This window comes from Pan troglodytes, chromosome 9, assembly GCF_028858775.2.
Source record: "Pan troglodytes isolate AG18354 chromosome 9, NHGRI_mPanTro3-v2.0_pri, whole genome shotgun sequence".
Classification (NCBI taxonomy): Eukaryota; Metazoa; Chordata; class Mammalia; order Primates; family Hominidae; genus Pan; species Pan troglodytes.
The window spans coordinates 49,915,946-49,939,895 of record NC_072407.2 but is presented as its reverse complement, the minus strand read 5'-3'; the positions used below and the strand labels follow the sequence as shown (position 1 = coordinate 49,939,895).

Here is a 23,950-nt window from a genome sequence, read left to right as displayed (position 1 = left end):
CTGGAGCGGCTGCCCACTGGGCCCTGACTGGGAGTCCCCTGCCAGCTCCTGATCAGGCGCTGCGCCCTGGTGGCAGTGATGACTGGGAGTCCCCTGCCAGCTCCTGTCCAGGCGCTGCATCCTGGTAACAGTGAGGCCATGTTGCTGTCACTCCACCTCTGCATTCTTGCTGCCTGTGGGTCCTTTTTCTTTCATGGAGCCTGCTGGGTCTTGTCTCACCTGTGCTGAGCTCATCTGGGGTTTTGATTTCTTCCTTCCTTATCAGGCCCTTTGGGGTAAGCCTGCTGGTTGTACCTGACATAGGGAGGCAGTTAGGAGCAGTCCCTGGTGGGGCCGCCCTGGCAGCCTCCAGCTGGCACCATCGTGTGCCTGGTTTCCCTGCAACACCTGCCTCTCTGTCCCTGCTGCTGCTTGGCTCAGGCCCAACAGGCAGCGTGCATGGAGGTGGTTGCACACAGCTGTTTCCGTGAGGGTGACCGTGTCTGCAGCACGCTTCCGTCTCCGCATGCACGGCTGCCTCTCCAGCCACCTCTGATACTTCTCTCTTGGGGCCATCAGAGCCTCCCTTGGGCTGTCACCTCCCAGCTCACACACACTCTTCAGTGGTTTCCTCTCTTCATTCTCTTATAGGGCGTGGTCCTTCTTATTTATCTAAAGGGCTGAATTTAGGAGACTTTTTACCCAGGGGCAAAAGGCTCTTAGGGTAATGAGATGGATGGTGGCCCAGGTGCATTTTCCAGGGCCTGGGTTCTCCAGATCCTGTGGCTTCTGTTGAGTGGAGGCAACTTTGCTCTGTGTGAACCTCGCCCCTGTCCCTCTGCCGGGCACCCCTGGCAGGAAGCAGGACTCCCATCCTCACCCTGACTTAGGCTGTCCTCTGAGTCAGCTCCTCTCCAAGATAGGAGTGGGCAGCCCTGGGCAGTCTTCTGGCCCCTTGCTAAAGTGAGGGGCAGGAAGCTGGGGCTGCCCTCCAGAAAGCCGGGGTAGGAACTCTGAAAAATAGCTCCTCTAAACGGAAGCAGGGCTCTCCAGTTCCACTTGGCGCCCCCTCCCACAAGGCCCTTCCTCCCTGAGGACCCCACCCCCCTACCCCTTCCCCAGCAGCCTTTGGACCCTCACCTCTCTCCGGTGTCCGTGGGTCCTCAGCCCAGGGTGAGCTGCAGTCAGGCGGGATGGGACGGGCAGGCCAGAGGTCAGCCAGCTCCTAGCAGAGAAGAGCCAGCCAGACCCCAACCCTGTCTCTTGTCCATGCCCTTTGTGATTTCAGTCTTGGTAGACTTGTATTTGGAGTTTTGTGCTTCAAAGTTTTTGTTTTTGTTTGTTTGGTTTTTGTTTTGAGGGGGTGGGGGGGATACAGAGCAGCTGATCAATTTGTATTTATTTATTTTAACATTTTACTAAATAAAGCCAAATAAAGCCTCTCAGCCTCATGGTGTTGGGTTTGGGGCAGGGGAGGGTGGGCAGGACACATTCCAGTCCCAGCCTCTGCCCTCCCTGACTGGCTGTCTGGGGGTGGGGGGCGGGGGGGTGCTTGCCCTTAAGGGCCCAGGCCCTCCTGTGACCCCAGCTGGATGTAGCACCTCCCTTGTGCACTGACGCCCTAGCCCCAGAGTGCCCTTGCTCCCCCAAACCAGGAACACAAAAAAGATGTTTTAAAACTTTAATTATGAAAAAGGGATAAACAATTCAAGATGGGGGAACCAGCCCCAAACTGGCTGAGGCAGAGAGAGACCAGTCCCCAGCCATACAATAGCAGCAAGGGGAAGACCCCACCCCACAGATGCTCTGCCCCAGCCCTTCCCAGAGACCTTAAATAATTTAAATAGCAGGGATGGCGGAGGGCAGGTTGCCCTGGTGTCTGCCCAATGCTAAGATGAGGGGCAGCGCCGGCCCAGCCTCAGCCTCGGGCAGGGCTCTGGGGCTGCTGCAGGGCTGGGAGGTATTTGAGGGCAGCAGCCCCATGGTGGCGGGACAAGTCCTGGTGGAATTCGTCCTTGAGGGCCTGGAGGCAGTCACGATAGGTGGGGCTGGAGCGGAAGCGGGAGATGTCCAGGCTTGGAGCGTGGGGCAGATGGATGGTGAAGGCCTCGGGCAGCACCAGGAGCTCATATTCCTGCAGGGTGGGGCAGAGGAGCAGTGGCTGCCTGGCTTGCCTGGCCTGCGGGGAAGGTGCAGCTCCAGAGAACAGGCTTGCCCCGTAGCCCCTGAGAGCTAAAGCAAGGGCCAAAGGGCAGATGATTTTAATTCCACAGACGGGGGACATTTCTAACAGTGTTGCCTAGTGGTGTGGTCCCCCATGCAGGTGTCGTGAGTTCCCTGGACCTGGAGGTGCTCGAATCAAAGGTGGAGGCAGCAAGGTGCCCTCCTCACCTGGGCATCCAGCTCCACAATGTGGGCCACTTTGTTCCAGCCGAAGCCCACAAAGCGAGGATCATAGCGGGGACAGTCTCGTGGCACCACCACGTAGGGTTCATAGTCGGCTGCCCATTGCACACGGTACGGGGCCTGAGCCTCCCGCCAGCGGGCATAGTCTGTGGGTGCGTGGCCCCGGGGCCACTCGTGGTACCTGTGCAGCAGGGTCGGGTGGGAGCCAGGCTGAGGCTAGGTGCTCGTGGGTAGTGGGGGCCAGTGTAGGCAAGTGAGTGGAGTGGGCAGAGAAGTAGCCTCTCCTACCTGAAGGTGTAGAGAGTGCCCGCATCCAGCAAGGCCAACAGCTCCACCTTGGAATGGGGGAAGCTGAAGCGGTAGCGCAGGGTCTCGAATGCCGGCACCACCAGTGCTGCCTTGCGCCAGCTGCCCAGCCCCAGCTGCTCAATGGAGGCCCTGAGGAGGAGCACCCATGAGCAGGGGAGAAGAGCGGGGCATCTAGGACTGGGCCAGTGACACTCATCAGGGCATTAGCCACAGGACTAGACCACCATGGGCCATCTTGCCTGATGCGACGGGTGGGCACAACCACAGGTGGAGCTGCTGTTGAAGCAGGCCCTGGCCTCCCTGTTGACAGCCCAGAGAAACAGCCTAATACAAACCCCACTTGACAGAGGCCACTGAGGCCCAGAAAGGAGCAGGGACATGGAAGCCTGGGGTCCCACGCGTGCCCCGTCCACGTCCACCCCATATATTGTTCCCCTCCCTGCCTGCAGGCCCACCTGAGGTAGTCGTAGAGAGAATAGGCAGGCAGGAAGTCAATGTCACTGAGGAAGACGTAAGGCGTGAGGGCCTGGGCCAAGGCCACGTTGCGAAGCTGGTTGACGGGGTATAGGGGCCCCTCACGGTACACCACATGGTAGGCCACGTCCTGCCGGGCAGCAAGCACTGGTGAGGCCTCGACGAAATGCAGGAACTGCTGAGCTTCTGCGTCTGTCAGGTACAAGGCCAGGCTCATGGGGCCAGGCCAGTGCCTGCACAGGGCTTCCAACATCTGCAGCCTATGGGGAGAGGGAGGTCAGCACAGCTCTGCCCCTCTTGCACAGGAGCTCAGGGAGGCCTGGAAAACCTCCCCAGTTAGCTGCTGCTGCCACCTCCTCAGGTGACTTACTGAGCACCCTTCAAATACTTTTAGAGCCAGTCTGATTGAATCTTCACAACTACCCCCACCAGGCGGGTACTTTCTCATTTGAGAGAGAAAACTAGGGGCCAGAGATATGAAGACTTGCCCATGGTCCCACAGCGACCGAGGGGCAGCTCCGGGCATCTGAATGACTCCAGAGCCCAAGCTCTTTCCACCATATCCAATGTCTCCAACTTCTGGAACTCCCTGAGGGACAGGTAGCTCACTACCACAGCATCAGGCTGCCAGATGGAACCTCCTCTCAGAAGTGTCCAACCCCAGCCCATGCCATACCCCCTGGGCTGCCCTCTGCACCCTCACCGGTCCATGGACAGCTGGGCCACAAGGGTGACATCGTGAGGCCGGGGGGGTGGCGGTTCATGGGGCAGGAAAGTGACATGCACACGGTGCACAGTGAGCTGCTGCTGCCGGAACTCAAAGCAGGGGTCTTCCTCGTCCAGTTGTGCCAGGGCCTGCTGCAACTGAGGGGGCAAGCGGTGAGAAGGACCGGGGATAGGGCAGAACAACACATCCCCCAGACAAGGCTGGGTCCCACCAAAGCAGAGAGGGGCAGGGGAAGGTGACTCCTTCTCACCTGCTCAGCACCAGGTGGGGGCTGGCTGGGGCACACAAAGAGCTCTCTCCGCAGCAAGTTCCCATCGTACTCCAGGAAGGTCAGGTAGAAATTGCGGAAGAATTCCACGTGCTTGTTCTTCACCCGAAGCTTCTTTGGTGAGTTCCAGTGGATCACCTGGGACCCGGGAGGGTGTTGGGGCCATGGGAGCAGGGAGCAGGAGTCCCCATCCATGGCCCCCAACCATCACGCAGCCTCTTGTCCCACTCACCTTGAGGTCAGACGCCTCAGAGTAGCAGCGCTCGGCCAGTGTGTGATCTGACAGCTGCACATTCCAGACACAAGGCAGACGCTGCACTAGCCCCGGGTGCTCCTTGATCACAGCGTTGAAGATGTCCTGAGCAGAGACACCCATCACATCCCAGCCCCCAGCCTGCCACACCCCACCCGGCAAGGCTTCCTCAGACCTGGTCAGCCAGTGAGGTGGCAGGCAGGCTAAGGAGCTCCCGCCTGGCTGTCAGCCTCCACATCTGCTCCCAGCCAGCCTGCCGGAGCCGGTCCAGCCGCAGCAGGATCACACCTGCCAATGAAGAGATGCTGTCATGCCCACCTGGGACGACCAGCTCCTGGGGGACATGGGGGTCATGAAGGTGTCCTTTGTTTTTTGACATTAGTATTTTCTGACTGTTCAGACATGATCATGGACTACTTGTTTTTTGTTGTTGTTTGTTTTGTTTTGTTTTTTAGAGACAGGGTCTTGCTTTGTCACCCAGGCTGGAGTGGTGCAGTGGCACAATCATGGCTCACTGCAGCCTCGACTTCCCAGGCTCAAGCAAACCTCCCACCTCAGCACCCCACCACAACCCCCACTGAGTAGCTGGGACTGCAGGCATGCCACCACACCTATCCTTTTTATTTACTTATTTTTTATTTATTTACTTATTTATGTATGAGATAGAGTCTCACTCTATTGCCAAGGCTGGAGTACAGTGGTGTGAACTCGGCTCACTGCAACCTCTGCTTCCTGGGTTCAAGTGATTCTCCCTCCTCAGCCTCCCAAGTAGCTGGGATTACAGGTACGTGATACCACCCCTGGCTAATTTTTGTATTTTTAGTGTAGACGGGGTTTTACCATGTTGGCCAGGTTGGTCTCGAACTCCTGACCTCAAGTAATCTGCCTGCCTCAGCCTCCCAAAGTGCTGGGATTACAGGTGTGAGCCACTGCGACTGGTCAATTTTTTAATGTTTGTAGAGACAAGGGTCTCACTATGTTGCCAAGGCTGTTCTCGAACTCCTGGGCTCAAGTGATTCTCCCACCTTAGCCTCCCAAAGTGCTGGAATTACAAGCCTGAGCCATTGCACCCAGCTTGCTCGTAGACTACTTTTGTCAATAGTCAATCCTCGGGGGTGAAGAGGCGCTGTCCAGCTTACAGAGCACATCCATGGCCTTCTCACACTTGGTGATCCCAGGGCTGTTAAAATTATCCCCCATTTAATGGATGAGAAAACTGAGGCTCAGAGGGAGCACAAGAGCTGGCCAAAGTCATCCAGCACACACAGGACTGTTGGAACTGCTGTCTGTCTCTTCATCCAGGGTTCTTTTCATAGCAATGTTCTTCCTGGGGGACTTCCTAGCATTCTTTGTCCCACCCAGCCCCAGGGGCCCAAGGACCAGCAGACCACCCGGCCTGCCTCCCCTCACCACTGTCCCCACCTGTGTTAAATCCCCGGCCCAAGGCAGGCCAGGGCCTGTGGTTCTTCCAGAGGTTGCCCAGGTACCAGTCACTCTGGTTCTCCACAAGACCGATCGCCTGCGTGTCTGGGAGGGGAGGGCATAAGGGAGCTGTCTGAAGCTGCCACAGGACCTGGGCTCAGGGCTGGATGCAGGGATCCTGGGCAGGCCAGGCAGGCTCCCAGGCCTCTCACCAGAAAAGTGAGCAAAGAGTGCCCAGAGCTCCGAGATGTCAGAGGCGAAGGTGACATCCGTGTCCAGGACAATGACGCGGGCCAGCTCAGCGGGCAAGGCACTGGGCAGCACCAGCTTCATTAGCCCATAGAGGCCGGAGTAGTGCTTGTTGGGGATCCAGGAGACCTGGGGCTGTGTGGGGCAAAGGCAGGAGATGAGATGGCAGAGAGGGGCCTATGAGCACCAGAACACATGCTTGCAGTGACACAGAGGAGAGGGGGTAAACCCCCAAAAGAGAGGGGTTTGCGCTTCAGTAGGTGGAGGGGGGACTGATGATTCTCTTCTCCAACCCCACCAGGTCTTGGAGAGAGGAGAGCGGTGGACACAGCTGAGGGGAGAGGGGAAGGGCTGGGCCCCTGCCTTGAGCTGGTCGGCATGATAAAAGCTGACACGGACAGCAGGCACCATCCATGTGTGGAAGAGCGTCTCCAGGATGTTTCTGGCCACGGCGTCAGTCACCAAGTGGAGGTGCAGTGGATTTTTCCTTTTGGGTGGGCAGAGAGGAAGCCTGAGAGGCCCCAGCAGGAGCAACATGGGACAGCCCCCACCCCGAGGGGCGCAGAGATGTAAGCGCCATCTGCAAAGAGCTTTTCCACGCCCGGCTCAGGATGTTCTTACAACTGCCCTTCTAAGGGAGGAAGGGGACACTGTCCCCGCGTCACAGATGAGGAAGCTGAAGCTCTGAGACCAGCAGCCTGTCCCGGGCTTTGTCCCTTCCCCACTCCTGACCCTCCTCCACGGACACCTGGCTGTACCTGTAGAAAAGCATGGACTTCACCAGGGTGATGACGTCTCGGCTGGAGTTATGCCCCGCACACACGATGGCCACATGCAAGAGCTGGGGAGGGACGCCCAGGTCGGCAGCAGGCCCCCCTTCTCCGCTAGGCGGTGAGGACCCATGTTGAGCTGCCCCACCCCGCAGCAGAGCCCGGAACAGTGTGCGGAGGGGGCAGCAGGAGCCAACCCTTCATTTCAAATGGGGAAATGAGGTCGGGAGCAGAGGAGCTGCACGTTCGAGGTGCGCCCCAGCCGGCTGGCCAGTGCTGGACAGACGCCAGGTGCTGTGATTCCCGCAGATGTCCAAGAGGCCGGGCTCGAGGGCGGCGCCCCCAGGACTCCCGCCGCCAGGGCCGCGCGCACCTACCTCGCACTTGGGCGGCGGCGGCGGCTGAGGGCCGCAGTCGGAGCGGTTGTGGTCCCCGGGGCCGGCCCCCGGGTCTCCGTCGAGGGCGGCGGCTCTCCGCAGCCTCCCGTCTGGGGGGACACGTGGCATGAGCGGGCCGGGGAAGCATCCCGGGGCCCCCGCTCGCCCGCCAGGCTCGCGGCGCTCACACCCCAGGTCCCCACCGAACAGGAGGAATCCGAGCAGCAGCAGCAGCAGCAACAGCGCGGCGGCCCCCAGCGCCCGGGGGCGCCCTCGGGGCAGCATGGCCGCCGACGGGGGCGCTCAGGGAGGGGCGCGACCCGGGGCTGCAGGCTCCATCGCAGGCCCTGCGGACCGAGGGGCGAGATGGGAGACTCAGCCCTGGGCGGCGGGGCCCGACGGCCGGGTTGTGCGGCTCGCGCCGAGCCGCCTCCCTCACCTGCTCCAGCGGCTCCCGGGCTGGGCCCTGCGCTCGCAGCCGCCGGCCAGGGTGCGGGAACCAGGGGAGAGGCGCGGACCGGTCCCGCCCCCGACCTGGGCTCAGGTTTCACCTCAGCGGGGCTGAGCGCGAAGGGGCGGGGTGACCCGCCCGGGGTCCTGACCCCGCCCCCTGCGCCGGCATCCGACGGTTCCCCAGCCCGCGAGGAGCCCCCGAAGCCCCCTTCTGGGCTGAGTTTCCCACCAGGACGCGGGGAGGGCTGGGGGAGCGGGAGCAGCCACCCGCGAAGGCCCGGGCCCCGCTACCTGCCCTGACCCCCTGCCCTGCCCCCACTCTGGGGCCGCGTCTCCTCCCCTCACTCCCCAAGGGGAGGGGCCAGTGTCCCCGGGCCCGGGATCAAAGACACTGCCGGAGCTCGACACGAGGGAGGAGGAGGGGGCCGGAATGCAGGCCGCAGGGGTCTGGGACACCTGCTCTGGGGACAGGGGCGGAGCCGGCCGACACCTGCCCCAGAGCCGCGGAGCACCTGAAGCCTTCGCCTCACTCCCCCACTCTCAGTCCAGGTGGCCCGGCCGGGCCCTGCCGGCGCCGCCAGGACAAAGCGCCCTTGTGAAGGCCGCCTCCCGCCCGGGAGCTGGCGAGGGGCCCCAGACGCGGGCGGCCTAGGCTGCCTGGGCAGGGACGGGGATCCCCACTCTTGTCCAGATCGTCGTGATTGTGCCCGGGCGCACCGGCCTGGAGCTCGTCTTTCCTCCCTCTCCCCCGCGCACCCCATAGCAGGCCAGGGAATGGGTGGGGGGCGCTCTGGACCCCAAACCAGAACAGCGTGCCAGGCCCTGTGCTAAGGGTTTAATCACCCTCGATTAATCCCATGATGCGGGCTAATTCTCCCCCGGAGAGTTTAAGTGACCTGTTAGACGGGAACACCCTCCGGCCCCTCCCGTCTCAAGCGGCCCCACTCCGTTCCCCAGGCTCTGCGCTGCAGAAGCAGCTTTCTTGCTCCTCCTCCGGAAGGGTCTCCCGCCCCAGGACTTGCCCTTGACGTTCCTTCTGGCAGCGGAGCCTCCCAGGGCTGGCTAGCACTCATGGAAAGTTGAAGTTGTTTGCTTGTTTATTGCAGGTCTCCCTCCCAGAATGTAAGCTGCTCACCGGACTGGAACCTTGTCTGTCCAGTCCCCAGTGCCCAACCAGGGCCTGCACATACCAAGTGCTCAATACCTGTTGAAAGTGGATTGGAATGAGAATCTCCCCTCCCATGACCTGGAAAGGGGGCTCAGGCTGTGTCCTTTGCCCAACTTCTGGCTGCAAAAAGTGAGGCAAACTCAAAAGAAGCTGTGGAAAGCAGCCCAACCTGAGACCCCCTTTCTCTGGGAGATGGGGAAGGTCAGGCTTTGGGTCTCTGGAGGGCAGGGATAATGGTTGCTATGGAGACTGATGGTGGCTCCTTGTACACCCAGAAATTGAGAAGGGCCATGCACTGGCCACTCAGGCGTCTGGAGCTTGAGCCTCCAGCCTCCCTGATCTTCATCTGTAGCCTAAAGCTGGGGTGGGGGAATGTGATTCCCTCTCCAGGACCCTCAACAGAGACGGTTTGTGGGGGTTAAACATGTGAGACCAGGCCAGAACAGTGGCTTATGCCTGTAATCCCAGCACTTTGGAAGGCCAAGGCAGGTGGATTGCTTGAGCCCAGGAATTTGAGACTAGCCTGCTCAATGCGGCCAAACTGTATGTCTGCAAAAAATACAAAAATTGCTGGGCGTGGTGGCATGTGCCTAGTACTTGGGAGGCTGAGGTAGGAGGACTACCTGAACCCAGGAGGTCAAGGCTGCTGTGAGTTGTAATCACACCACTGCACTCCAGCCTGGGTGACAGAGTGAGACCTTGTCTCTAAAAACAAACAAACACCATGTGGGATCCATAGTTGGGTGCTGGCCCAGGATGAGTCTTCAATAAAGGGGCTGGGGGAGTCAGTGCAGGAAGCTGGGTCTGCAGATCTCACTGTGGTCACTCACAATGTTGGCCTTTCTTCTGGCTCAACCTCACCACTCAGGGAAACTGAAGTGCTGAGATACCTGCTAGGCCCCCAAGGGGTTGTTCTGGGGGCGTGGAGGGAGAAAGAGGGACACGTATGGGCATATAAACAGGTGCTGTTCCTCTTGGCCTAAGACCCATTTTGACCCAGCTCTGCCCAGGACTTTGCTGTGTGACCCTATTAGACGAGTGAGGCTCCCTCTCTGGGCCTCTGGTACTCTTGTAGGTAAATGTTGGACTGGTCTACCTCTCTTCCCCTGTGACTTGGGGCAAACTGAAGGAGAGAGGATACAGCTCAATCTGCCCAAAGGTCCTTCCAGCCCAACAAAGACAGCCAAGCCCAGGCAGGGGGCCAGGGAGCAGGGGAGGGGCCTCCTGCACACACCGCAACTCTTTGTCTCTGGGGCCTAATCAGGCCTGGGATCTAGAGAGGAAATTCAGGCAGCCCTGCTGCTGCCAACCTGGCTAGACCCATGCTCCCCTTCCCAGTTCTGCAGGGAGGGAGGAGAAACTGGTTCCAGCCCAAGCCCCTTCCTATTCTGTCCTGGGGAGTCTGCCCCTCTCCCCTCCACACCTTGCTCTCAGAAACAGGACCTCCAGCCCAAGGAGTGCTGAAGAACCTCAAATTCTCTCTCTGCACCCTCTCCACAGCTGCAGAGGGAGGGCTGGAGGAGTGGCCAAACTGGAGGTTTGAGGAACAAGTTCACTAAGGTGTTGGTGCACAGCAGGGCCCTGCAGGGCTCAGTGGCTCACACCTATAATCCCAGCACTTTAGGAGGCTGAAGTAAGCGGATCACCTGAGGTCAGGAGCTCGAGACCAGCCTGGCCAACATGGCGAAACCTCGTCTCTACTAAAAATACAAAAATTAGTCAGGCGTGGTGGCGGGCACCTGTAGGCCCAGCTAATCGGGAGGCTGAGGCAGGAGAATTGCTTGAACCTGGGAGGCAAAGTTTGTAGTGGGCTGAGATTGCACCATTGCACCCAGCCTGGGCGACAGTGAGACTCCGTCTCAAAAACAAACAAACAAACAAACAAACAAAAAACAAGGTGGGGCAGAGGAAGGGAGAAGGAGCCTCACCTTGAGGGCCCTGAGCCTAGGTCCTAATCCCAGTTGCTAACTGGCCTTATGACCAAGGAGCCTCAACATGTCACAGCTTTTGTGGGCTGTGGGCAGTAGGAGAGAGGGCACTGCCACTGGAGACCTGCGCTGTGGCCTCTTTGGCCAGTGCCTTGCTGTGCCATGTGGGACAAATCCTTTCCCCTCCTTATTGGGCCCTAATTTCCCATCTGTGAACAGTTCATAGCAACTTGGGGCTGCTGGGAGGAGGGCAAGCAAGCCTGGAACCCAGAGCGTGGCCAGAAATGATGTCGACGATGCCCATGACCACCTCCTCTGTTCTCCAAGACCTTTGCCTCTCCTCAGGCCCCTGGTCACCTTTCCCTGGGTCTTCGTTCTTTGATGTGAGAAGAGGGCAGCTTTAATCCCCCACCTGATAGAGAAGAAAACTAAGCTGTGGAGTAGGGTGGAGTGAGGGAGTGGAAGGAAGGTTGTGGTTTCCTGGTGAGGTGTGATGCTTAGACCTGGTCTCTAAAAATAAAATTAAAGTTAAGAAAAAACGAATTAAAAAAAACCGCCTAGTCTCTGAGGTCAGAAAAGACCAACACTCCAATTTTGGCTGGGCGTTCTTAAAAGGATGCTTTCTTCTTCTGGAGATATCTGGTGGAGAGGATTAGGTAAAATAATGTATTACTATTCTCAGGGTACCATAAATCCGCTGGCCCGCTCCCTCAGGGCACTGGCCCACGGCTCCACCCATGTCACGCCCCTTTCCCCGCAGCCAATCAGCGCTACCTCCCCAGAGCGCCCGTTCCCTCCACCACTCGCCGCAGATCTCCCGGTGCCACCCGTTCCAGGGAGGCTGCTTGGTTTGGGAAGATACTCCCCAGGGGTCTCCCCTTCCCTTGGGGGCGCAGCTGAGGACTGCGAGGTGCGTCCGAGGGCCAGAAAGCTGAGATCGATTCTGAGTTCAAGGATCAAGTCTGCCCTCAAACCATTTTACAGATCGGGAAATCCGAGACCCAGAGAAGGGATACTCCCGCCCAAGGGCCACCGAGCCGAGAGAAGCCCGGGCCAAGGCTTTCTTCGCGTATGTGGGAATGCAGGCGCGAGCCCCTGGGGGGCACAGTCCAAACGGCAGCTGAGGCCGAAGCCGGAGCACTAACTGTGCTGTCTAGGGGATCGAGACGGCACTAGAGGGCTGGACTCCTTACTGCCTCAGTTTCCCCAGCACTACCTTTGTTGAGGAAACGGAGATGGGGATACTGGCCGAACGCGCGCCTGCTGAGACACAGTCCGACTGTATTTAGACGCCCCGCACCTCCCCAAATCTGATCGAGGCTCCTTTTTTCAAGCACCCGCTATCTCTCAGCCCTTTAAAATCCGGCCCTGCCGTTCGAGTCTCTCGGCGTTCTATTGGAAAGACTCGGGGCTCCAGCTCCCTTCTCTAGAATGAACTGCTCTGACTGCCGCCCGGCTTTACCGGAGCTTTAACTGCGCAGGCGCAAGGGCAGCCAACCCGGTAAACGGAAGAGCTGGGTGCTGACGGCGCTGGGCGGGTCAGGGGCGGAGAGCGTGCTAACCAATGACTTGAGGGAGTGGGGGGCCGGGTTTGGGCCCTCAGTTGCTAAGGGCTACCCGAGTGGGAAGCGGTTCAAGAGATGGGGTGAAGGGTGGTTCACCGGTTCTTCAAGTCCTCAGCCTTCTGGCCCGCGGAAGTTAAGCAACCAAGAGGCGGGCCTAAGACCGGAAGCAGGAAGGAGGGCGCAGGAAGCAGGGCGCCGCAGCCTGTCGTACGGTCCTTCTGTGGGTCTGTCAGTGCCGAGGGCAGGATGGAGAAGCTGCGGCTCCTGGGCCTCCGCTACCAGGAGTACGTGACTCGTCACCCGGCCGCCACGGCCCAGCTGGAGACAGCAGTGCGGGGCTTCAGTTACCTGCTGGCAGGTGCCACCCTGACCTTTGATCAGTTCCTTCTGGGCCCTGACCTATGACCCCAGTGCCCCCCTTCCCTGCGGAGTCAGGGTAGTGATCGCTGTGCTTGAGAAGACCCGTCCAGGTTCCCAAAGGGCGTAGGGAGGGGATTTCCGGGACCCGAAGACGAAATGTGAGGCAGATGCTCACTCACACCTCCTTCTGTACCCTCTCCCCAGGTCGATTCGCCGATTCGCACGAGCTGTCAGAGCTGGGTGAGCCGGGCTCTGGGGGTGGGGGATGGGGGATCGGCTGCCTGGCCCCTGGTGAGTTCCCCAGAGAGGGTGAGCACCCCAGCCCGAGGACCTGGGCTGCCCGTTAGACACCTTGTGCTATGACTGAATTGGCACAAGGTCTGTTGTTCATTGTCCTGGGCCCTCCATGTCCCTAAGTCAAGAGACACTTCTGGGGACCTTATCTGAGTATTCACTACTGGCCAGGTGCTGGACTAAGTGCCTTTCTTACCTTTACTTGTTAATCCTCCCTACAGTCATATTAAGTGGTACTTATTGTCATCACTGTCCATTTAAGGAAGAAGCTCAGTGAGGTTAGAGAACAGTCACTGATGGTCCCAGAACCAAGATTCAAGTCTAGATCTCCCAGATTCCAGGATTCCCAGATTGTAACTACCTCAAGAGTGTTTGCCCAGTGACTGCTGTCACAGTCCTGAAAGAATGCACTGGGTTTTGAAAAGCAGAGGTGAGGCCAGGTGCAGTGGCTCACACTTGTAATCCCAGCACTTTGGGAGGCAGAGGCAGGTGGATCACGTGAGGTCAGGAGTTCGAGACCAGCCTGGCCAACATGGTGAAACCCCATCTCTACTAAAAATACAAAAATTAGCTGGGCATGGTAGCAGGTGCCTGTAGTCCCAGCTACTTGAGAGGCTGAGGCAGGAGAATTGCTTGAACCTGGGAGGCAGAGGTTGCAGTGAGCCGAGATTGTGCCATTGCACTCCAGCCTGGGCAACAAGAGTGAAACTCCGACTCAGAAAAAAGAAAAGTGGAGGTGGAATAGACCCTCAGGAACAGGCTGCCAAGAGAGAAAGGGCCAGGAGGTGGGACCGTGTATCTGTGGCAGTTCAGAGAGCGATGGGCAGTTGTGGGCAGCTGGATGACCAGTGCCATCCAGCAGGGCAGTAACTGGCTTGTCACTGAGATTGACCCATCCTTTCTTGGTCCAGCCACCCTTGTGAGATCATGTTGGGGAGAGGGGAGTGCTGAGGAAGTGGGTGGAGAAGAAGGTTGGTTTCCACATAGTCTGTGGGTGTCTGAGCAGAGCATGTGACAGGTGATCCCTGCAGCTCTGGGGAGAAGGTGAGAGGGATGGAGGCTGCAGAGCCAGCCTCTCAAGGCCACTCTCTACCCCTCAGTGTACTCTGCCTCTAACCTGCTTGTGCTGCTCAATGACGGGATCCTACGGAAGGAGCTTCGGAAAAAGTTGCCTGTGGTGAGAATTCTGCCAAGAACAGGGTGGGAAGCATGGGGACTCAGGAATGAAATAGTAGCAGCTAGCCCATGCGTGCAGCACATGTCTCATGGAGTATGAGACAGGCCTATGTCCATCTGAGCCTCAAACCATCTCATTAGGTGACCTGTAAAGTGTGAGTATTCCCATCTTAGATGAAGAGACTGTCTCAGGTGAAGAGAGGTAGAGTCAGCTGTTTCAGGTCCCCCAGCCTGTTAATGGTGGAGTTGGTGTTTGAACTCACACCTGCACAGTTAGGCTTGGAAAGGGGAAGGTCCACATCTCTTGTCAGAGAAGCTCCCTCCTAGGAGAAGGGCCTGGGACTACAGGGAGTCCCAGGCCCCCTGACTTCTTGGCCTGGGGTTCTTGCAGTCGCTGTCCCAGCAGAAGCTGCTGACATGGCTGAGCGTGCTGGAGTGCGTGGAGGTGTTCATGGAGATGGGAGCTGCCAAGGTGTGGGGTGAAGTGGGCCGCTGGCTTGTCATCGCCCTCATCCAGCTGGCCAAGTAGGTTGGGATTGTGGAGAGGGTCCTGGGTGGGGGTGACGCAGGCCAGCTACACAGATGGTGCTCAGCAGAGCATCCCTGGCCTCCCGCCGGCTAGCCACCTCCCCACAACCCTGACATACTCCCTGACTCAGGGCTGTACTGCGGATGCTCCTGCTGCTCTGGTTCAAGGCTGGCCTCCAGACTTCACCCCCCATCGTTCCACTGGACAGAGAGACCCAGGCACAGCCCCCGGGTGAGCTACTTCCCCAAGCCCTGGAGCGGAATGGGCCATGGGACTAACTTGAGGATTTAGATCCAACCAGCATGAATACAGTAGTATCTGTTTATGGAGCACGCCTGTCCCTATCAACTATGTGTTCTCATTGCCCTGTATTCGACAGAGAAGACAATGATGCGGCTAGGGACAAAATCAGAACATGAACCCAGTACTTGTGATGGCCAGAGTCATTCATTTTTGTAGCCTGCAGGAAGAGGGAACAGATGGGATGCCGCCAACCTCGCCTCTGAGCCTGGTTCTGTGTCCAGAACCATAGCCTCTAGAGGCAGGAGGCAGGGCACGCACCACATCTGTCCCTTCAGGGCTTTGGGCCCATCCCGTCAGCTTCTGGGCCTCACTCTCTGGACATTGAGTTGGGGCCATTCATTGCCTCTCATCATGATTGTTTTGAAGGCAAAGGATTGAGAGGAGACGGCCCCTCTGGTGCTGTGGTCTCCATAGATGTGGTCAGGCTGGGCCTTCCCTGCCTTGCCTGTCCATGGGTTCCGGGAGGCTGGCTCTGGCCACAGCTATGCTGAGCTTTCCCCAGGCCAGGGAGGGCTGCAGAGTGCTTTCCTCTGTGGACGGGTCTTGTGCTGAGCCGCCACCCTGCTTGTAGTTCCCTTGACTCAGCTGTTGCCATAGTACAAGCTCATCTGTTCTCCCCTTAGCTCCTGAGCATTCACTGCACACATGTTCTTTGCAGGCTCCGCTGGAAGCATGTCCCTCTGACTGTATGGCCTTCTGTCTATCCCTGCTAGATGGTGACCACAGCCCTGGCGGCCATGAGCAGTCCTACGTGGGGAAGCGGTCAAACCGGGTGGTGCGAACCCTCCAGAACAGTAAGTGGAGGATGTGGCTGGCCTGGGCACCTAGGTGCTGTCTGGGCTTGAGGGACTGGCTTTGGTCAGCAGCCACCTTCCCCTGCCCCAGCCTGGGCCTGGCTCGCTCATCTGCTGCCCTTGTGTTCTAGCGCCGTCCCTGCACTCCAGGCACTGGGGAGCTCCCCAGCAGCGGGAGGGACGGCAGCAGCAGCATCACGAGGAGCTGAGTGCGACCCCCACCCCCCTGGGGCTGCAGGAGACCATCGCAGAGTTTTTGTACATTGCCCGGCCGCTGCTGCACTGTATCCTTAGCGCGGGGCAGGATAGGGCTGGCACTGTGGGCTGGGGGATTGAGTGGGGAGTGTGCTGAGCAAGGCCCCTGTGCTGGAGACATCCTTGACGCCTTGGCCGTCAGTGCTTAGCCTGGGCCTGTGGGGTCAGAGGTCGTGGAAACCCTGGCTCTTGGCTGGTGTTGTGGACGTGACCAGGTGAGCCTGGGCCTGCCTGGGGCTTCACTCTCCACTGGGCTTTCTGCTATAATCCTGGCCTCACATAGGCGGGGTGGCAGCGGCCCCTGCTCCTCCTGTTGCTGCCCCTCTGGACACCCAGCCCATGGCTCCTCCCCTTCCGTGGGCCTAGATCATGCCCCTGGCCCTGAGCATGTCCTCCCTGCCTCCCAGCCTGAGCCTCCTGAGTGACAGAAAGGGCCTGACCCGGAGGGAGCGGCGGGAGCTGCGGCGCCGGACCATCCTGCTGCTCTACTACCTGCTGCGCTCTCCTTTCTACGACCGCTTCTCCGAGTAAGCACCCAGGACACCCTGAGCCAGGGAGAGGGCTGGCAAGTGGGCACTGGTGCTCCGGTCCCTGCTGGCGCCTTCCCTTCCCCACGCCTTATCCAGGGTTCACCAAGCACTGTGTGTTGTCCGGGTGGCAGTCACCAGATGCCAGCCCAGTCCCGCCCGCAGAGCTCTCTGGGCCATCAGGCCACTTGAGCAGGAACTTAAACATTGGTTGGCAGGAGAGGCACTGAGGGCAGGGCTGAGGGCATTGCCAGGTGGCCCACAGGGATGGCGACAGGGTGGGCGCCCATGGCCTCTAGCTCATTTCCACTTCTTCCTGCCAAATAGTTTGGCTTATCCTCACTTCTCAGAGGAGGACCTGGAGGTTCAAGGAGGTTGGGCAACTTAAAGACACCCAGCTAGCCAGTGGTAGAGCTAGATCCCAAACCCAGGATCTCCCCTGGCCTTCCCTGCCTGGCCCAGCCCCCACTCAGTCACCTGCGAGGGTCCAGAGCTCCCAGCCTCAGAGAGGCCAGCTGGGTTGAGCAGGGGGCAGCTTGGGACCAGTTCTTCCACAGGCCTGCCACTATGACTGCTTGAGGTTAGACCACAGTCTGACAGGGGGAAACCCTGTGCAGTGGCTGGGACTGTGAGGCAGACAAGGCTCCCGGGACCCCCTTTGTCTAGGACCTAATAATAGCTTAAAAACTGGCATAGGCTGGGCAGCAGTGGCTCACACCTATAATCCTAGCACTTTAGGAGGCCAAGGCAGGAGGTTGGCTTGAGGCCAGGAGTTCGAGACCAGCCTGGGCAACCCAATTCTACAAAAAAAAAAAATAATAATAATAATTAGCCAGACATGGGGGTGTGCGCCTGTAAGTCCCAGCTACTCAGGAAGCTGAGGCATGAGGATCAGGCCAGGAGGCTGAGGCTGCAGTGAGTTATGATCACTCCATCCCACTCTAGCCTGGGTGACAGAGTAAGTCCCTGTCTCAAAAAAACAAAACAGAAAAAAAAAAAAACTGGCATAGTTTAGCCAGGCATGATGCCTCACACCTGTAATCCCAACACTTTGGGAGGCCGAGGCGGGCGGATCACAAGGTCGGGAGGTAGAGACCATCCTGGCTAACATGGTGAAACCCTGTCTTTACTAAAAATACAAAAATTAGCCAGATGTGATGGCACACGCCTGTAGTCCCAGCTATTCAGGAGGCTGAGGCAGGAGAATCGCTTGAACCCAGGAGGCAGAGGTTGCAGTGAGTCGAGATCGCGCGACTGCACTCCAGTCTGGGTGACAGAGCGAGACACTGTCTTTTTTTTTTTTTTTTTTTTTTTTTTTTGAGACGGAGTCTGGCTCTGTTGCCTAGGCTGGAGTGTAGTGGTGCAATCTTGGCTCACTGCAAGCTCTGCCTCCCGGGTTCATGCCATTCTCCTGTCTCAACTCCCGAGTAGCTGGGACTATAGGCGCCCATTACCATGCCTGGCTAATTTTCGATTTTTTAGTACAGATGGGGTTTCACCGTGTTAGCCAGGATGGTCTCGATCTCCTGACCTCGTGATCCGCCTGCCTTGGCCTCCCAAAGTTCTGGGATTACAGGCGTGAGCCACCGTGCCTGGCCTGACACCATCTTTTTTTTGAAACAGAAAAAAGAGTAAAGCTGCTCCTTCTGGACCACACCCTGGCACCTCTCTGGACCCTGCTCCCTGTCCTTTAGGGAAACAAAGGCCCGCCTTGGCCTCCTAAAGTGCTGGGATTATAGGTGGAGCTACTGCACCCAGCCAGCCTTCTTCTTTTCTTTTCTTTTGTTTTTTGGGACGGAGTTTCACTCATGTTGCCCAGGCTGGAGTGCAATGGCGTGATCTCGGCTCACCGCAACCTCTGCCTCCCGGGTTCAAGCAATTCTCCTGCCTCAGCTTCCCAAGTAGCTGGGATTACAGGTGCGCGCCACCACGCCCGGCTAATTTTGTATTTTTTAGTAGAGATGGGGTTTCTCCATGTTGGTCAGGCTCGTCTCGAACTCCTGACCACAATTGATCTGCCCGCCTTGGCCTCCCAAAGCGCTGGGATTATAGGCATGAGCCACCGCACCCGGCCCCCAGGCTTCCTCTTTTCTTGCTGCTCAGACAGACATATAAGGAGTCACGCCGCCTTCCAGATGTGTGGCCTTGGGCAAGTTATTTGATGCGCCTGTGCCTCATTTCCTCACCTGTAAGATGGGGATGATGACAGTACCCACTTTGTAGGGGTTCAGTGACTAACGCGTACAGCAGTGCATGGGGTGTAGTAAGCACGTAGCGCTATGTATTGTCATCAGCATCCTCATTTCACCCGAGTTCCCCTGTGGAAAACCCTCCCGTCTTAAAAATCAGGGCCTTGGGCCTTGCCCCTTCCCCTGAACCAAAATGTGCCCTCTTCAGTACTGTGTCCCCTACCAAGGTCCTGACTACTCTCATTGGTGGCTTGTGAGGTTTCCATGCAGCCCAGCACTTCTGCCAGACTGGGGGGCTTCCCGAGGGCAGGGTGGGGTTGTCCTCCCTGGACCCTCCACCATACTGCCAGGGCGCTGCTCCACATGCGACCCTCTAGAGGCCTTCAGTGTTGGATGTCGGTGGAAGGGGAAAGAGGAATGGGAGGAGGTGTTGTGGGTCAGCGGCCACCCCGAAGCTGAGCTGGTGGAGGGTGGAGGCCAGAGCCAACCCCAGAGGTCTTGCCCTTGTGTACTGGGCTTTGTCCTAGCTCCCAAGAAAGTCACCTTTGTTTTCTGGAATGCGCTGCATTCGGCACGGTGGTCAGTGAAGGCCTCTGGGCCTCCTGGTTTGCAGGGACCCACCCCCACCCCACTCAGCTTGCTCCCCATTTATTGCCTCCCCCAGGGCCAGGATCCTCTTCCTGCTCCAGTTGCTGGCCGACCACGTCCCTGGCGTTGGCCTGGTCACAAGTAAGCAGGGATGGGGACGCGATGACTGTAGTGCTGGAAGGCGCATGCGTGCAAGCACCTCCCTGACTCCTCTGTCTCCTTGCAATTTGATTCTTGGCACAGTCAGGAGAGGAAGTCGGGAAGTCAGGATTGGGTGGGACTGCCCCTGGGCATAGGCCAGGGTGGCCTGAGGAGCCAGGGATGGCTGGAAGGAGGGTGTCCAGTGGTGGGGGGACTATTAGACCACATCAGCTGCCAGCTTTTTTCTGGTCACAGTATCCTGGAGCGATATGGGACCATCTCATCTTGGGGGGATTCAATGGCAGAGAAGGGGTCCACCGGGCTGCTGAGATCCTCCCTCAGCAGAGGCCCACTGGGCTTGGGTTGGGTGACTGGACCTGACTCAGGCCCCTCAGTGCCTACCCTGGCTGAGCTTCTCTGGGCCTGAGGGTCTTTGTAAATGGTGCCAGAGTCCCCTGCAGTGCTGCCTCCTAGGGGCAGGGCAAGACAGCCAGCTGGGCTGGCTCCTGGGCCGCAGGGGTGAGGTGCTGTATGTGGCGCCACAGCGCAGATTGGGGTCTGGCCTGCCCTGATGTGTCCCTCTCCCACTGCAGGGCCGCTCATGGATTACTTGCCCACCTGGCAGAAAATCTACTTCTACAGTTGGGGCTGACAGACCTCCCGGAAGGAGGGTGTGGGGAGGGGTGGGGCAGGGAGCCCCTCTTCCCTAATAAAACTGACTCCGGCAGCGTCCCAGCGTGCGGCCTCTCCGTGCCTACCGGCCAGGCCCCACACACAGCCCTGGTCACCACCAGCGTTCCTCCCAGGACCCCCTTGACTGCGCTCTTCTGTGACGATGCCACTGCAGCCCGCACCTTGTCACTGCTGGGCCAAGAAGCCTTCACTAGGAGTGGGATCCAGGCTCCTCTCCCACAGAAAGCGGTGACTTCACCTCATGGAGCCCGGGAAGCTGCTCGCCTCGGCAGCCATAGGAGCGAACACTGCTGCTCTCTCGCTCGCCCCTGGTGAGGACAGGAAGCCTGAACCCGGGTGATGGCTGAACGCTGCCCAGCGTGTCTTCTGGCTGGGGCCCTCCGTCTGCCCCTTCTCCGCAGGGCCCTGTGGCTCTGGCAGCCCCAGGCCATGGCGTTGCCAGCCTCCCTGTGACAGAGCCTGGTGAACAGTGAGCCTGGCTCCCACGCAAGTGGCACTTTAAGCCCTGCATCCTCAGTTGAGAGTAAAAGGCTTTTCTCCCTTAGAAAAAGGACATCAGGCACTGGCCAGCACTGGGGAGGGAGTGGGAGCTGGACAGGCTCGGGGAGGAAGCTGGGGCCAGTTCAGGGGGTATGAGCTCGGGTTTCCCCATGCTTGCCCTGTAGGCTCCAGAGGCCGGGTCCACCTGGAGCCATGCAAGCTGCTATGGGGGAGGGCCTGGACAGGGTGGGCCGCAGGCTGGTCTTCTTCTCCCTGAACTTAGCCTGTCCTCAGCCACTGGCCCTGTGAAGAGCCAGCCTCTCATGCTAGAGTTTCAAACCCACAGAGAGGGCTCCATCTATACCTTGGTCCTCCATGCCTCAGCTCCTCCAAGACACACTGCTTTCCCCAGGGCCCTCTGAGGAGCGCCCCCCAGGTCCTCACCCACAGGCAGGGGAAGGGGCTGCCTGGGCTCCCATGGTCTCCAGCTTAGTGGAACAGGCGTTTCTGGGCACATGCCTGGCCATCAGAAACCAGCAGTGAAGCACAGTCCCCTGCCCTCCGCCTCTCACCAACGGAGGAAACAGCCATGTGGATGCAGGCACCACACTGGGGACTTGGCAGGAGGTGGCATGTCCAGAGCGGGGTCTAGCTTGGGGGTGCCCCCGTAATGGCAACTGCCTACCTGCAGTGGTGACAGAGGTGAAGGGTTTCATTGGGCTCCATTGGCCAAGCCTTGACTCAGGCAGGCTTGAAACCGGTAGAACTGTCCGGTTTTTCGGTAGACAGCCTGCAAGGGGCCGCTGTGTGCCCAGGGTCACAGCTCTGTGGAGCCATGGGAGGTGGGAGCTGGACGCTGGAGGGGAAGGTCAGGGCCAAACTGAACATAGCATCACATATCCAGGGGAGAAACTTGGACCTGGTCTATGGTAGGCGGGGAGGGGTCTGTGTTTGTAAATATTCCAGCAGCCTGGTGGAGGATGCTTTGGTGGGCAGAGGTGGAAGAATGGGGGCCGTGACATTGGAGGCAGTGGTCTGTAGCAGTGGGAGGGGCAATGGCAGTGGCAGCAGACATAGGGAGATTAAGGGTAACCCCAGCTAGTCTTGGGGACTGGCGTGGAGGAAGAGGGTGGTGTCTAGGAGACGAGGAGCAAGAAGGACGAGGGGCTTTGGGGTTAGACAGAGTGGACAGAACTCCAGGTTCCTGGCAGGGCAAGCCTTGGTGGGCACAGGATGCTGAGGCAGGCTCGTGGAGATGTTGTTGTCTCCAGGACTTATAAAGGGAGGTGGCCACTGGGAAGTGAGTGCGGGAACAACATGCAGGGGGTGACGGGTCTGAAGGAACCGCCAGAACTTGTCAGCCTCGGGTACTCAGGACCAGGAGCATGAATGAGGCCACTGGAGGAGCCAGGGTTGGAAACAAGGGACTTCCCTCCCTGGGCCCCTCAGCTGTCAGAGGACAGCGGCTGGGCCAGCCGGCAGGTTGGCCATCTCAAGCAACTGGATTACCAAAGCTCCAGAGCCCTGGGCTCGGCCCTCAGGTTCTGATACTACAGATCTGGGGTGGGGCCAGGGATTTTGTTTTGAAGGCTTGCCATGGTTCTGGTGAGCCAGGTTCGCACTGCAGGTATAAATGGGCTGAGCCTGGCTGCTGAGTGGAGAACCAGGAGCCAGCCAGAGGCCTTCTGGTGGCACCTGCAGCTGAGCCCAGGCCTGCGAGGGGACGGTGTCCAGTGCAGGGCCGAGCTGTACAGGCTCACTGGGCGCCTACCAGGGGTCCAGGGCTGCAGATTCCAGTGAACAAAGCCCTCCCTGCCCTCCTGAAGCCTGCACTTGAGGGGCAGGTCCAGAGCTCTGCCACCATATGTCTGGAAGCCCTCCATCCAGCCTCAGGCCGCTGTAAGCTGCAGGGAGCGGAGAGGGAAAGGCCCTGAGCTGGGGACACAGGGAGCCTGCACACTCCCTCTCACGTAGACCCTGAGACAGGCAGGGCTGAGAGAGCCACTCTGGGCTCCTCAGCTGGCGGGACCTGCTCGGACCTCCTGCCATGCCAGTGGCGGGGGGGGGGGGGGGGTGCTGTAGGAATGGCTGGGGCTCTGGGTGGTGAGGATCCCCTGCCCTCTTCGGAGGGCCTATGTCTGTAGGGTGTGTAATGGACTACATCACAGATGAGGAAACTCCGGCACACAGAGATGAAGTGACTTGTCCGGCTAGTAAGAGGCAAGGTCAGGACCTCAACTGAGATCTGACTCCACAGTGTGTGCTCTTATTCCTTGGGCAGCAACACTAGAACAAGATCGGGTTTGGCACCTATTAGCCAACAGCATCAATAAGAACAAAAACAAGCCTCGGGGAAGATTGCTGGCCCTGCCCCAGGGCAAGTGCTGACGCAGGCTTGGAATGAAGGCCCTTTGTGAGGTGGCCCTGGGAGCCGGCAACGGTTCCGTCCTGCCAGCATAGGGACGACAGGAGCCAGGACCCGTGTAGGAGATGGTTCTCGCCATGCTGGGGGCTCTGCACCCCCGGGCTGGGCTCAGCCTCTTCCTCCACCTCATCCTGGCAGTGGCACTGCTTCGCTCCCAGCCTCTGAGGTGACTCCTGGGGCACAGAGGGCAGGGCACTTGGGCTGGATGGTGGAGGTGCTGCCCCTCCCCTCTCTGGAGTGGGGCTGGCCCTGGTACCCTGGGCGTTCGAGGGCTTGCCAAGTGCCCCCACACTGAGCCATCCCCCCATTCACAAGGAGGTGGCGGTGGCCTTCTGGGCCAGGGCTGAGCACCCCGACATCTCCCACAGGTCTCAGCGGTCTGTTCCTGAGGCATTTTCCGCCCCTCTGGAACTCTCGCAGCCACTTTCCGGCCTGGTGGATGGTAGTATCTCTCTTGTCCCCTTCCCCTACCCATCCCTGACAGTGGAGACACCCCTAAGAGGTGCCCCAAGTCCAGCCTTCAGGGGCTTGTCATCCCAAACCACATCTGTTCAACGGTGACTTCAGTTCCATCAGAGCCAGCTGCCCCCTACCACCCATGCCCTCTTTTCTCTCTTTAGACTATGGCATCCTCCCCAAGCACCCAAGGCCGCAAGGGCCTCGACCCCTCCTGTCTAGGGCCCAGCAGCGCAAGCGGGACGGGCCCGACCTTGCCGAGTATTACTATGATGCACACCTATGACCCAAGGCCCTCATAAAGATACCATGTGTGACAAAGGCTTGGCTTTCCTGGGCTGGGAGCGAGACGGGGACGGGAGGGGTCCACGCAGATACATCCACTGCAGTCC

General features: G+C 59.0%; 3 protein-coding genes across 19 annotated transcripts; 2 read left to right on the top strand and 1 right to left on the bottom strand.

Annotated features, from left to right (window-relative positions):
• Window positions 1-1,646: 1,646 nt before the first annotated feature.
• LARGE2 (LARGE xylosyl- and glucuronyltransferase 2) lies at window positions 1,647-7,969 on the bottom strand. Of its 9 annotated transcripts, none has more exons than XM_016920732.3 (15): window positions 7,674-7,755; window positions 7,438-7,581; window positions 7,235-7,344; window positions 6,846-6,928; window positions 6,451-6,574; window positions 6,051-6,222; window positions 5,839-5,943; window positions 4,592-4,704; window positions 4,396-4,521; window positions 4,146-4,301; window positions 3,872-4,032; window positions 3,150-3,428; window positions 2,674-2,823; window positions 2,371-2,595; window positions 1,647-2,113 (listed from the first exon to the last, which is right to left on the bottom strand). In XM_016920732.3, the coding sequence occupies exons 2-15, from the start codon at window positions 7,517-7,519 to the stop codon at window positions 1,819-1,821; spliced, it is 2,181 nt and encodes a 726-aa protein (XP_016776221.1). In that variant the 5' UTR covers window positions 7,520-7,581; window positions 7,674-7,755; the 3' UTR covers window positions 1,647-1,818. The 9 variants fall into 9 exon arrangements, with proteins under 9 accessions (XP_016776221.1, XP_016776225.1, XP_016776219.1 ...); XM_016920736.3 differs by having other exon boundaries at window positions 2,371-2,566; XM_016920730.3 differs by having other exon boundaries at window positions 7,235-7,581; window positions 7,674-7,791.
• A 3,572-nt stretch (window positions 7,970-11,541) lies between these two features.
• PEX16 (peroxisomal biogenesis factor 16) lies at window positions 11,542-20,747 on the top strand. 9 transcript variants are annotated; one of them, XR_010147185.1, is made up of 12 exons: window positions 11,550-12,706; window positions 12,913-12,948; window positions 14,103-14,179; window positions 14,570-14,703; window positions 14,838-14,938; window positions 15,724-15,804; window positions 15,936-16,088; window positions 16,202-16,274; window positions 16,467-16,586; window positions 18,210-18,503; window positions 19,440-19,504; window positions 20,098-20,234. XR_010147185.1 is itself a non-coding variant. In XM_063782905.1 (12 exons), exons 1-12 carry the CDS (start codon window positions 12,595-12,597, stop codon window positions 20,154-20,156), a joined length of 1,128 nt encoding a protein of 375 aa, XP_063638975.1. In that variant the 5' UTR covers window positions 11,550-12,594; the 3' UTR covers window positions 20,157-20,234. The 9 variants fall into 9 exon arrangements, 8 of the variants coding, with proteins under 8 accessions (XP_508392.1, XP_063638975.1, XP_024202828.1 ...); XM_063782905.1 differs by having other exon boundaries at window positions 18,387-18,503; XM_063782906.1 differs by lacking the exon at window positions 18,210-18,503 and adding an exon at window positions 13,265-13,432 and having other exon boundaries at window positions 11,585-12,706.
• A 2,293-nt stretch (window positions 20,748-23,040) lies between these two features.
• FREY1 (Frey regulator of sperm-oocyte fusion 1) lies at window positions 23,041-23,879 on the top strand. The gene is made up of 3 exons (XM_508391.8): window positions 23,041-23,268; window positions 23,471-23,544; window positions 23,723-23,879. The coding sequence occupies exons 1-3, from the start codon at window positions 23,168-23,170 to the stop codon at window positions 23,842-23,844; spliced, it is 297 nt and encodes a 98-aa protein (XP_508391.1). The 5' UTR covers window positions 23,041-23,167; the 3' UTR covers window positions 23,845-23,879.
• Window positions 23,880-23,950: the final 71 nt, after the last annotated feature.

What these genes read in the sequence shown, in the direction of transcription:
- PEX16 (XM_016920727.4), top strand. Translation starts at nt 12,595, where the DNA reads ATGGAGAAGCTGCGGCTCCTGGGCCTCCGCTACCAGGAGTACGTGACT. An exon ending in TTCGGAAAAAGTTGCCTGTG is followed by an intron (nt 14,180 to 14,569) that starts GTGAGAATTCTG and finishes GGGTTCTTGCAG; the next exon opens with TCGCTGTCCCAGCAGAAGCT. An exon ending in GGTGCGAACCCTCCAGAACA is followed by an intron (nt 15,805 to 15,935) that starts GTAAGTGGAGGA and finishes CTTGTGTTCTAG; the next exon opens with CGCCGTCCCTGCACTCCAGG.
- LARGE2 (XM_016920730.3), bottom strand. Translation starts at nt 7,519, where the DNA reads ATGCTGCCCCGAGGGCGCCCCCGGGCGCTGGGGGCCGCCGCGCTGTTG. An exon ending in CCACCTCACTGGCTGACCAG is followed by an intron (nt 4,522 to 4,591) that starts GTCTGAGGAAGC and finishes GTCTCTGCTCAG; the next exon opens with GACATCTTCAACGCTGTGAT. An exon ending in GCCCAGCTGTCCATGGACCG is followed by an intron (nt 3,429 to 3,871) that starts GTGAGGGTGCAG and finishes CTCTCCCCATAG; the next exon opens with GCTGCAGATGTTGGAAGCCC.
- FREY1 (XM_508391.8), top strand. Translation starts at nt 23,168, where the DNA reads ATGGTTCTCGCCATGCTGGGGGCTCTGCACCCCCGGGCTGGGCTCAGC. An exon ending in CTTCGCTCCCAGCCTCTGAG is followed by an intron (nt 23,269 to 23,470) that starts GTGACTCCTGGG and finishes CATCTCCCACAG; the next exon opens with GTCTCAGCGGTCTGTTCCTG. An exon ending in ACTTTCCGGCCTGGTGGATG is followed by an intron (nt 23,545 to 23,722) that starts GTAGTATCTCTC and finishes TTCTCTCTTTAG; the next exon opens with ACTATGGCATCCTCCCCAAG.